The 13,258-nt window shown below is 41.8% G+C and overlaps 1 protein-coding gene across 3 annotated transcripts in view; it reads right to left on the bottom strand.

The window, feature by feature from the left end:
- Positions 1 to 9,069, bottom strand: part of LOC107081932 (protein jagged-1b-like) — a 72,792-nt gene extending 63,723 nt beyond the window's left edge. The window contains exons 1-2 of one of the 3 annotated variants that reach the window (XM_015370308.1): positions 8,341 to 9,069; positions 2,462 to 2,854 (exon numbers count right to left, since the gene is read on the bottom strand). In XM_015370308.1, the coding sequence (XP_015225794.1) occupies positions 2,462 to 2,854; positions 8,341 to 8,481 (534 nt within the window). In that variant the 5' untranslated portion in view covers positions 8,482 to 9,069. The remainder of the gene's footprint in view (positions 1 to 2,461; positions 2,855 to 8,340) is intronic. The other 2 variants (XM_015370306.1, XM_015370307.1) reach the window with 2 other exon arrangements.
- Between the last annotated feature and the right edge of the window lie 4,189 nt (positions 9,070 to 13,258).

The raw sequence follows: 13,258 nt of genomic DNA, 5'->3' as shown, positions 1-13,258 counted from the left end.
AAACCAAAACACATGAAGCTGTTCAAATTTGCATGCATGACACAGGATCAGCTGAAAGCAATGCATTTCTGTTCATGTCTAGATCCATTTGTCGGTTAAATATCCATAACTCTACAACGTTCACTGTTGTTTTGGAGCTAGTTTTGGATGCTGCACTCCCGAAAATCACCTCACTTCTGGATAATTGATGCTAATATGAATTACTTATGTTTCAGGTCATGGGAATTGTCTCATGGTATGTTTTGTAGAAGAGTTTAAACTAATTATAGTACTGACTCATTTAACATTAGCTGCTAAAGAACCATTTATTTCTTTAATTCACTGTGGCTGTATTTGGTTTTTGTTGTTTTTTTTTTTACTTATAAAAGGGGAAGAAATAAGAAAACAGAGGGAAGAAAGCACACTTAAACCTTTGAACTGCTCTCGTGTGCTTTCAATTACTCTTTCATTCAAGAAGGATGTCAAGTCCAGCAGCCCTAAGCATGCCGTTCAAAAGCTACCAGAGGAGAAAATGTAAAAAGATAAGAATACAACATTTGAATGAGTGGAAGGCTGACAGAGAACAGACAACATAATGTAAAGAGGCTAGTGGAAGGACAATATCAGCGAGAAATTATTATCTAATTACACAAATAATATAGCCTGACGTAGTCCGACTCAATTCTAGTCAGAATATGAGTCTGATACTGCTCCATAGAGCTGTGATTATGGGGCGTGTTTCGAACGAACCAGGAAAAAAAATGCCTCTGCACTCAATTGGATAGACCTACAACCAATAAGAGCAACGGAGTGCGTGACGTATCTTAAGCGAGGCATAGTTGTTGTCCACAAAAATCAAAGCGTGCAGTTTCACGCCTAGAATAAGAAGATGAGACTTGATCGCGTTTCTCTGTTCCTCTTTTAAAATTAATTTGCTGTCGATATCTTCTAGAATAGACCTAATAGCAGAATCTACTCACCCAAACTCTCCAGCGGCAGCCATTATTGTTGTCACCCAAGCGCGCTTTGGTCACGTGGTTGATAACGTTACTCTTGATCATCTGTCCATCATCGTATAAAGCCCGCCCTGACAATTTGATTGGATCGCCTGACAGTGGGCTTTAATACTCGCGCTACTATGGAGCAGAGCCAGACCGAACTTCCCCGAACTCAAACCTTGTGGGCGGGACTAAGTTCGGACTGGCACCCAGGCTACAAATAATATCCTTTAATACATTAAAAACACTAAATTCAAATGTTGAGATTGGGGGGGGGGGTCAAAAATAATCTTTATAAATGAATATATGTACAATAATCGTGGTTAAAGTGTACTTATGCTATATGTGACAAACTTATACTGGCATAACTAAATGTTATTCGACCAAAACGTTTCTGAAATGATTATGGAAAAAAAACCTCTTCTTTGATTCTTATATTAACAAATAATTATTTTCTCAATAATCAATAGAAAAGCTCTTATTGACTTCCGACCAGCTTCCTGTGTGTTTCCACTTTTATTTTGACCATTTCTGTTTGGTGAGGAGCTGCAAGTCTAAAGGATTAGAAAGTCTCATTACCATCACCATAACGCTGCCTGCACAGATTATTTCTTAAATTTAAGTCTAGCTGCTGGCTGGGTTCAAAACCTTGATCAAATCTAGAGGGTTTCAACAAGAATTTGGCACTAAAATATTTCAGATTTTTGGCTTTAAGTGTATCAATGTGAAGGTTTAAAAAATAGTAAACTGAGCACAGCTGCTGTAAAACAGCATCCGAACAGTTCGATATGGTTTGATGATAATTTAATCTTTAATTTGCATCTATTTTCACTCATCTGCATGTAGAATTTGAGTGGCATACAGATCAGGAGGTTTATTTTGTTAGATTTGATGTTATCATTTAAATGCACTGATGAGGCACTCAGAAACGGAGGTCATTACCACACGAGGCTTTCAGCAGATGACAGCTGAGGGCTTCCAAGGATAAATTAAAGCTCAATATGAAAGGCAGATGAGGCTACCAACGAAGGCACCGTTTTAAATGTGACACATATACTGACTTTAACATCCGAGCTTGGATATATAGGATTATTTTTTTAATTAAAAAAAAAACAGCAGCAACAAAAATCCCTGAAATTACAAAGATCATTCAGACTCTTTACTACATGTGCAGATGGGGAAACAAACAGTCTAATAAAAGCCCGTCTATAAAAGTGTGTCTGTGTATAAATGAAGGTTTTCTTTTTCCAGGGAAACTGATTTCTGCATTGTTGAAAGACCTTGTTTCCTAGCAGAAAGTGTCTCCCATTAAATATCTAATGTTTAACTGAAATAAGGGAGCTGTCTGCTCCACATGTGATGAAAGCTGCTATAATGGCTCCCAGTAATAGAAAAGCAACATCATCTGAACTCTGACAGCGAGGGGTTATCATCACTCCAATCTAGGCTTGGTTTGAGAGGATTGTATTATACTTGAAGCTTACCCTGTTCCCTTGGTAACCATACTGGTAACAAGCACTTCCCCCAGTACTTACAGGCCAGGCATATTTGAAGGGAATGGAAATGTGTCCGTGAGTCCCATCCTCTCTTCCTCCCCCGCCTCCTCCTCCTGCATCGTGTCCTCGGTGACGGGGCGAATGGGAGTTTCCACCCAGAACACCCGTAGTGCCTGACCCAAAGGTGCAGGCTCCTGTGGCGACCACTCGAGCCTGATACTCCTTTAGGCAGGCGTAGAAAAAGGTGTCACACTGGTCCCGGGCAGAGCAGTGCTGTCCCCCGCTGGCCTGCAGGTCGCAGCAGTTTCCGGTTTGCAGGAATCCGTGTGGGTTGTGGAAGTGACGGATTTGAAGTTCGAACATCCCAGCAGAGCACACGGCCTGAGGGAAGAGAGGGCGGAAAAAAGGGTGTTAACGAGGGGGGATTTCAGCTGAACAACATGCAAATTCTCACAAGCGTTTGCAATATTGCAGGAAAAGTTTGTTTCTAAGCACTTTTAGTTAACTTTTAACTCCTTTAGTCAGAAAGCTGACTAAAATCTTTGAGGCATTTTTTTTTGTCTAGCCTTTGACTCATTTATTGGTGAGGTTGCACAGCTCCTAGAGAGGTTCAACAAAGCAGGATCCCCTGCTGAGAACCTTTGCTGTGCATGCTCACTAATCACAAACTGAGCCACCGCTGCCGCTGCTTCAGCTCCTGCTGAGCTTTTGCATCCCAAAGATGTTTGACACCATTAGAAAACTGGGGCACTGTGTTGTCATATAGAGAAATATGCTGCTACTCTTTACCTCGCACACATTTAACACGCATTGAACTTTTCCGTATATTGTGACGTAACAACTGCAAATCTGAAAGTATTATTAGGATTTTTCAATGATAGACCAATTTAATATGGAATGATTAAGTGCAAGGAAATCATTTCTAGACAAAACTTCTTCTCATTTTATTCACATTTTTGAGCAGCACTCTTCTTTGGGACATTGTTTGATACTTGAAATCTGCTTTAAACATCTCAACTTATTCCTCAAATGGTTTGCAGTGTTCCTCCTTCATCGTAATATCATTTGTTCACTGAAGTTTTCTTACAAACCTCAGAGGCCTTGAGAGAACATTCAGAAGGTATTTGTACTGGATTATTTAGGGGTATTAGAGCAATCGAGAGAATAGATGTAAGGAAAAATGTTTGTGATTTGTATTGGTAAAAGGGAAAAGTTGGGAGCCCATGTATAATTTATCACTTGCCTCTGCTGTTCTCCACGTTTCACTCTTCTAACCTCACTGTGTTACTAGAAACCAGCCCTTAGACAGCCGGAGAGAGAAGTAAAGCAGAAGAAAATAAAAAGAGGGATACGACTTTGATTCCCACAACTCTGTCTGACCTCTTCTGAAGAAAAAACAAACTTTTCCATCTAAATTATGAACAGACACATCAACACTCTTGCCATATAATCCCCCAACTGTTTATCTCTCCACTTCCTTTTGTTTCCCATGTCCCCTTTTTTCTCTCTTCTATGTGTGGACACCACTCCCTTCGTTTTCTTCCCTGATGTTCTCGTCCCCAGGGGGAACATGGGATTCTTCTCCTCCTCCTCCTGCTCACTTCTTTCACAATGCAAAGCTGTGATGTTCCTGTCATTTCTCTCCCGACCGCGACAACTGGCTCCTTGGTTTTTTTGTCTGTCATCTATTTTATTCTCAGTGTTGCCTCCTTGTTTATTGACAAAGAGGGGATAAGCACACAGCTATACACATATGCTGGAGCTAATAAGACCCCCTGAGATTCCCAGAGCAGAAGGGTCAGGTATGTGCGCGTAAGCAAGCGAAGGTGTGTGCTTCTTCTTCTTTTCTTTTTTCCATTTTAGCATTTATAAAAATAAACCCACCATAATCTCAGTTTGCCTGAATGGTCCACTGAGGCTGTGTAACTCAGATAATCAGGGCTATAAATCCACAGAGCTGCTGTGAACACAAGCATGAACCAGCAAAGAACCTATATGCAGCACACTCCCGAGCTGAGCCGAAACTAGCCTATTGTTAATGACTGAGTGTCCCCCCGCTGCACCCTGTCCCTTGGGGGGTTGGGGGGTGGGGGTAAAGATAGAGGGGGGGGGGGTGGACTTGTCTACATCAAAAGGCTTGCGGAGATACAGTGGCGCTCATCACTCCACATCCTCCTTTCTTCCTCTCCTCCGCTCGCTGCCGGAGCCATTCTCTGCATACCAGCATTTCAGCGCTCAGTCAGGACAGAGACAGGGAGGCAGAGGGGTCTGAGCAGAGGCCCGGGATACTCAGCAGGAGACCCTCGGCACGTAAAGGCTGAGAGTAGCACAAAAAAATGTATTCCTAACAGATTTTACAGCTGAGTAATGGAACTTCATTTGACTATTAAAGGCAGAGGAGAGTGTTTACAGTATGAAGGAAGAAGGAAACCGTTAACTTAAGATGCTTTTTTTAAGATTCATGTCATGATTTAGAAAGAAAAAAGCTACCTTCTCAGTATTCCATCCATTAGGTGTTCATACCCCTACACTGTTTAGCAATTTTTCCCCTTACGGTCAGAAAAATCTATTTATCTGGATTTTATGCAGGAGATCCACATATAGTGAACAAAGCGCAAAAAGTGAAGAATGATGGTAGAAAATGATCCCCCCCATTTTATAAACAGCTCCCAGAGAAGCACACTACAGCATGTGTTTGCATTCTGCAGTAAGGCACAGGATGTGTTGGTGACATCTTTGCATAACTACAGATCGGAATTTCTGACCATTTTTCTTTGCAAAATAGCTCAAGCTCAATCAGATCAGATGCTTCTGTTTCATAGATGCTGAGGAGCATGAAATGCAAAGCCGTGCAGTCAGCAGGTTCTACCACCTGAGCTGTGAATCGCTGCATCTCCTCCAGAGTAACCATGGTCCTTTGGTCGACTTTCTGATAAGTGAAATGTCCATGGTATGATTTCTTCAAGCCTAACTACAGCTCATTGTTCACTTGTCTAAACAAGACCTCCTAGGAACGCCTACTGCTTGCTCAGAATATTTCTGTGAGGCTTCTGACTAAGTTCTCCAAGTTTTCACATGTTACAGCTTTGTTATTTCCATTGCAAGCACTTCAAAACACACCAAAGCCCTCTTTAAAATCCTGGTTTTCATTTATAAAGCTTTGCAAACTTATAAGGACTCCTGCTGTATCATCAGGACCTGTTAGCTCATAAAAGGCTATACAGCCAAAGGGCCAGAGGATTGTCAAGTGTCCCCACACTCTGGGAGCCTCTGAGCTTCATATCTGTGGTTGTTGTCTAAGATGCAGCTTAAATCTCATCCTTTAAATGACTCTTTTTGGTAATGTTTGGGTTGTATTGTTTGCTTTTAAGATTTCTTTTTTTTCCATTTCTTCTTGTAAAGAATTTTGCCTTTAAAGCTGCTTTTAAATAAAACTTTACAGTTTGCCTCTCTTTGTAGAAAGTTTCTCTCTTCATTTAGTTCAGTTTTTTCAACTGATTACTTCTTAACAGTTAATGAGATGAAATTTAAGAGAAAAAAAGGAGAGAAAAAAAGGCAGCTTTTCAGATTTCACCTCTCTTTCTCCTGAATATTACAATAATCTCCTTGTTTAGTTTAAAAATTTTTCATTTTCTAAATGTTTTCCCTTATATTCAAAGGAGCAATAATTGTCTGATAATTACAATTTGGGAGAAATGAACAGTCAACATGAGCCTCATTCATGTCTTTTGTTTGTGCGATTTACAACAGATGAACTTCAAAGATGTGCAATAAAGGGAGCACTAATCTCATCTCAAGCTTATTCTGCAAACCATAATTACACAGCATGGTAGTTCGTCTAAGCTCTACATTAAAAGCATAATGCAGGGAAGACGAGACTAAAGGGACTGCTTGCCTGGTGGATCATACAGTAAGTTCCAACTCTCCCCTCTCTCCACTGCGTTACATAGGGGCATGGATAGCTGCAGAGGACCCTGACTCTGCAGTGCAGTCAGGAAGAAGAAGATGTGTGTTGTTGCTCAGCTGTGAGGGGGGCTGCAGAGGTGCAGAGCTGCCCCCCATGTTCAACATTCACACGCCACAGAGTTCATTCGCCCGTGGCCCTTTGCTCCACACACCCAGGAGCACAGATGCTGTTTGTGAGCTCAGTGTTTGGAGCAAAATTTAAAAAAAGAAAAAATCTGCACAGACTAACACAGAAGAGAACCTCTCTGCTTGGTGGGTCCTGTCACACATCACAGCCATTCTGTCAGCTCACAGCGTAAAAGGTGCAAAGATAATCAGTGTTTTCTTGAGTTTTTTTCTTCTCTCAGAGGCATTTTCCTGGCAGTTGTTTTATGCTATCCAGATTGCAAAACAACCAAGCAAAAATGTCTGCACATACAGCCTTGCAAAGGTATTCCCATCGCTTGATGGTTTACACTTCTGCCACATTACCATGTTCAATGTACTTTATTGCTGAGAAAAATAGAGCATAGTGATGAAATGGAAGAAAAAATGATGCATGTCATGTATTATACATACATTTGAGGAATTCATATACATGCTGGTCTTTAAATCTGTTTTTTCAGCTCATAAAAATAGTTTGATTCATCACTCATCCCTCTAGCTATGACCAGCTTTCTAATCCCTGCTAAAAAACAAGCATGGTTGCACAGCATGATTCCTCTACCACCATGTTTCGATGTGAGGCTGTTGAGTTAAGGGTTGTGTCCAGTGTTCTTTTATATATATATATATATATATATATATATATATATATATATATATATATATATATATATATATATATATATATATATATATATACAGCTTATAGTGTTTAATTTTGGCATAACTTTACTAAAGGAAATGGTTTTATTTCTGTCCTCTGTCTTATAGTAAACTAGATAAATAAGTAAATGATCATTTTCCCACAGACTCTCCCACCTGGGCTGTGGCTCTATCCAGCTGCTCCAAAGTTACTTTGAGCCTCTCTGAGTGATGTACTCCTTACCTGATCATGATTAAGCAGATTTGTAGCTTTTTATGTTGCATTTGAACAGATCCATCAGAGATTGTAAAACTTTTTATGTGTTTTTGTTTTAAGCCAACTTGCTTTAAACCTTTCCACGTTCTCCTCTCTAAGTGGCCTACTTCTTTCCTTAGTCTGCATAATGCCAATTTCTCTCTAACAAACCTCTGAGAACTTCAGATATTAAAACATTTTATTATCCTTACACCTCACAAGGATGCTCTAAAGGAAATAGAAAAATAGGCCATATGTAGCTATGACATGCAAAGAAAAAAAAAAACAGTGTAAAGATCTGTGATTTGCACTTTTGCACAATTCATGTGCAGAAAAACCCTCCATGCAAGTTGAGAGCTCCTTTATGAAGCAGTGAGGTGAACACCAGAGGAGGTGTGGTGGGTAATTAAGGTGGTATTATCTATAGTCCACTGAACAGCAGAAATTTATCAAATTACATCAGACGAAAAAAGCAGTTTATTTGGTGCAGATATATTTTTATAGAATGGTTTGTATTTTAAAATTCATATACTATGTTAACAACGCTAAACAAATAAAATAGTCGCTTTAATTCCTGTGGAAGATGTGTGTTTGTGGTCTGATAGACGCCTTTTTATCTCTGATCTTATTTCTAATAACAATGATCACGCCCGGCCTCTGCTGCCTTGGATAACAGAGAGCAGCGGGCTGAAACAACAGGTGGGCGCATCGCCATGGGAGCAGAAAGAGGGCAGCACAAGGCGGGGAAAGCTCCTGGTGCGTGGACTTTAATAGTGGCTGTATATTTAAGACTGGACAACATTTCAGTCTGAGGGTTTAAGGGCATGCCGCCCGAAATAGACCTTAATCGTTTGCTTACCTGAGGTTGCACCGTCAGGACAGCGAGAAGAACCACAGTCCGCTGCAGGTGAAGGTGCGTCCTTCTGATCCTTTCGCCCCCATTCCCAGGGTCCATCAGTGTTATCTTGTGCGCTTTTGTGCTCTCCATCCCTGCGGTCATGGATATCTGGAACCGCGCTCTGCGCTCCAGCGGTGATGGCAACCTCCCCTGCTACCTCTCCTCCCTTTCTCCTACTCCTCCTCTTCTTTGCGCGCAGGTCTCCTCTTGGACTCAAACCCTCAAACTCAAGGCAACCTCATCCCGTCTAGAACATTGGAACCCGCTCTGCGCCTTAACAAACCCACCAGCCCCAAATATGCGCACACCTCATCAACTTCTCTCTGGATTTCTGGATTCACACTCTTTGTGCCAACACACTCCTATTGCTCTATATTCCTGTCACCGCCGACGTTAAGAGGATTTCACGTCCAATCTGCCTGCTCACTTGACTTGAACTCTCATCCCAATTAGACGGCACACTCTCTATTCATCTCCCCGTCTGGCTCAGGCTTTATCCATCGGAAGAAAAAAGGCAAAAGAAGCTGTTTCTGCAGGGAGAAATGTTCAGCCAGTGTGTGCAATGTGTAAAAGTTGCATCTCTGTGGCTAAATGGTTTCTCTCTCTGGACAGTCCTCATGGAAACCACTGCATGGCTGGATAGTGAACTCGATCTGAGGAGGGCAGAGTCAGTGTGGGAAACAATGAGAGGGAGAGGGAGAGAGGGAGAGGGAGGGAGAGAGAGGGAGGGTGTGTCCGGCAGGGAATATCCCTCAGGTCTCCAGTGCGCATCAAGCGCTCCGCTCCTTCTCCTCGACCTGCAGTCTCCTTTATTCTTTTTGTCACCTTTACTCATGGGATTGTCCCAGCCCATATCCACTTCAGTTTCCATTCAATCCTTTGTGTTACCTGCCTTCTGTTCTCCAGTTTTACTCCAAAGCTTCACCGGACACATAAACTGTTTTCAAAGCTCGATATGAAATTGGATGGGCTCTGAAAAGGAGAAAAAAACACATTCTTCAGACCTCTAAGCTGAACCTCCTTTATGACCCTGATTGTTTACAAAGAAACAAAACAAATACAAACAAACACAAAAGTTAACATATTTACTCCAAGTTCAGGATTTTTTAATGTGTACAATGGTTTTCCACTCTAGGTGCCATGTCTACAAAAAGAAAGGAATGAATAATTCCACAATGTCCCACTTTCACAGAAGCCTTAAATATTCAGACACCTTTTCTTAACATCTCCACGTTTTGTCACAAGCTCATCTCTAGACTATCATCTCTCCTTTCCTTCCTTCCTTCCTTCCTTCCTTCCTTCCTTCCTTCCTTCCTTCTTCCCCTTATGTCCGTCCTTTCCTCTCTGTTTCCATTTGATCCTTCCTTCCTTCCTTCCTTAATTAAATGCATCTTTCCCTCCCTTCCTTTCCTCCTCTTCATTCCTTCCGTCCTTCCTTCCTTATGTCCTTCTTCTATCCTTCCCTTATGTCTTTCTTCCTTCCTTCCTTCCTTCCTTCCTTCCTTCCTTCCTTCCAAAGGTAAAGGTTGTAATTGGTAAATCAAGAACTTTCTTATTTGTTTCTTTACAGCAACCAGATGCAACCCCTTGTCCAAAATTTAGGCTAACTAGAACTGGACTTTTGTACTATTCTAAATTTTTAATTCATAAAACTTTAATTCTATCAATAAAATGAAGAAAGAGCATGCATAAACAAATGATTCTGAAGGTTATTTAAAACAATTTTGTGACTTGGACGTGAGAAGTTGGGACTCCAGTAAACCTGCTATTATTCATAATATTACATTGAATCCAGAAAAATATATATTATATATCTTCTTTTTTTGTACATTTTATTCTTCTGGCAATATACCTTTAGAAAATACATTGAAATTAGGGTGATCTATATCATGCATGACTAAGTAGGTTAGTCTGGCCTGTGTTACATTCTGACACACTAAACTGAATGTTTTAAAGGCAGTGATTTCTTAAATCTTTGGCCTTTTAGAATTAAGACCATGCATACTACTACTTCAGTAAGGACAGTCAAACTCCACCTGCAGCATTATTTCCTCTCAACATGGCCCTCACATGTGGGCATGGTGATTAAACTTGTTCCGACAGCTGCAGCTGTATCCTGCTGTTTGCATGCAGCTGCTCAACGACGCCACCGTCCTCCCCATAGCCGGCTGAGCGCATAAATATAAAAGGGAGTTGTGGAGTGTGAAGGCATCTTTTGAACATTGGCACTCGTCACATGGCATATTTTCCACATCTGACCTCCAGTGTGTGCGTCTTCTTGGATTCAAGGCCCCCACACAATGTTCCTTCTTCATCGGAGGGCCATCTAATGAGATTCTGCCGCCCTCACCCCGCCTTCATCTTAAGGTCTATCACGGGGTTGTTGCTCAAGAAACTTCCCTAACAACCGCTGGTGTTTCCGCGGCTGGCGCTGCAGTGACCCCATGAGCGGAACAGAGCCCTGTTGAGGGGAAGATCGTTGATTTGCAAGTGGAAAGCAGGGCCATGCAGACATGATTGGAATTAAAAACACATACACCGCATTTTTTCTCAGACTCTAATGATCCGTCGCTTACCTTAGCGAGACTGTTAAAAACAAAACATAGACTTTGAGAAATTAACCCAAGCTTTTTGGGTTGTGCATTTGGCGCCATCTCGTGGTCACTAAATGGTTTTTGAGGGGGATGTAAGAGGGTCGGGACCATATGGCATTATGGATTTGTCTCTTAAGTAAGAGAAGATTCACCTTAGCTCTCGTTTTAAAAATTAGACCTTGAAGAATTAAAATGACTGTTTCTGAACACAGATTTTTTTGCAGTAAAACTATTCATTTTTGGCCTATATATCTGCACCCTTACTTCAGTCTTATTCCCAACATGGCATTTCATTATTTCTGCACTTCCAGAATCGCCTCTGTTTCCCTGAAAATCTTTACTAGTGAGAGATATTATTTTTAACCCCTCCAAACATTTGCATTTACTAAGCCTACCATGTCTTTAAACATAAAAAAGCCCAGATGATGATGTCATGCCTCTAATTGGTCAGTTTATTTCCAAACAAACCCTACAAACAGACTGCTTCCTTGTATGCCATTATGGATATGAAGACCTACTTAAGCTTCACTAAAAGAAAAAAAAAAAACTGCCTAGATGCTTGCAGGTGCCAATCATTTGTTCAAACACCTAAATGTCATGAGAATGTTCAGCCATCTCAGAGCTCAGGTAAGATACTGTTCTACATCCTAGAGCTGGTGTATTAACACCAGAACAAAATGAAGGGGGGACAAAGACATTACTACAAGAGAAGCTTTAAAAGCCAATTTAGTAGTATGTACTAGTAAAAGCCTTTTTCTGCTTATTCATGAGGGCAGCAGTCTCTGAGACTAAAAGACTTCCCTCTCAACACACCCGCCTTAGCCCTTCTGACGGGAGCCTGGGGCAGCTGTGAGACACAGTATCTCCAGCATGTCCTTGGCTGTCCCTTGGGGCTTTTCACCCATGGGACATTCCTAGAACAACTGAAACACGTCCCAAAGGAGGCGTCCAGGGTGCATCTGGAGAAGATGTCGAAGCCACTTCAGCTGACTCCTCTCAAAATGGAAGAGAAGCGGCTCTACTCCAAGTGTCTCCTGAAAGACATAGCTCCTCACACTATCTCTAAGGGAGTGCCCTGGAACCCTGCAGAGAAAGCTCATTTCAGCTTCTTATGGCTGAGATCTTGTTCTTTTGATTCTAATCCAGATTTCATGACCATACATGAGGTTAGGAACATAGACCAACCGATAAATCCAGAACTGCCTCTTCGCTCACTTGTCTCTTCCCCCAGTGGACTAGTTCAGTGTCAGCATTATAGCAGCAGCCGCACTGATCTGTCTATCAATCTCCTGCTCAATTCTCCCCTCACTCATTAACAGGAACCAAAGGTACTTGAACTACTTGATTTGAGGCAAGGCTTCTCCTCCAACTCGAATGGTGCAAGCAACCTTGGTAGAGCTGCACCTCATTCTGGCTACTTCACACTTAGCTACATACCACCCCAGATCATGCTGTGGTTCTTGGCAGGAGGAGGAGAATGATGTCTTATGCAAAAAGCAGACAAAATCTCCTGAACCTAAAACCACACCCCCTTCTCCCCATGGCTGTACCTAGAAATCATGTCCATAAAGAATCTGAACTGTCCATTTTCTACAGTAGTAAAACATGTACTGGGAACAGGTCAGACTCAATGCTGGCAATGTGGACCACATTTCTGCTTTGCTTGTACAGTGACCTTCTGGCCCCTTAAAACAGCTTCCTACTTTGTACTCATTGGTTTCCAACCTTGGTCCTCAAGATCTACTGTCCTACAGATTTTAGATGCATCCCTGCTTCAACACAGCTGAATCATATGAATGGCTTGAAAAAGTAATCAATCATTTGATTCAGCTGTGTTGAAGCAGGGATGCATCTAAAATCTGTAGGACAGTAGATCTTGAGGACCAGGGTTGGAGACCACTTGAGTAGAGGCTACCACTAGGAACATGTTTGAATCCCACCTCCAGTCTGGCAGTCCAGGGACATTGTCTGCCATAAACCCGTAACCCTACAGAAGATGTAGAGCTGGTCAAGTGTTCCACCGCCAGGATGAAAACTTCACTGCTCCTCCTGAAGCTGAAGTTCAACCGTCAGCTGGACCCTCCTCTCCAGCATCTTGGTATAGGTATTCCAAGATAGCCTGAGCAGTGTGATCTCTCTGTGTATGAAAGATACCTTCGAGTTTCTGTTCTTCGAAGGGGGAACGCCAACCCAGTCTGCTAGTTCAGGGGCACTGTCCTCAACTTCTATTCAATGTTGGAAAGGAGTGTCAATCATAAAAGCTCAGCAACATCCAGAAACCTAAG

This window comes from Cyprinodon variegatus, unplaced genomic scaffold, assembly GCF_000732505.1.
Source record: "Cyprinodon variegatus isolate N-32 unplaced genomic scaffold, C_variegatus-1.0 Scaffold44, whole genome shotgun sequence".
Classification (NCBI taxonomy): domain Eukaryota; kingdom Metazoa; phylum Chordata; class Actinopteri; order Cyprinodontiformes; family Cyprinodontidae; genus Cyprinodon; species Cyprinodon variegatus.
The sequence above is the reverse complement of the archived record's forward strand: the minus strand, read 5'-3'. Positions and strand labels throughout refer to the sequence as shown.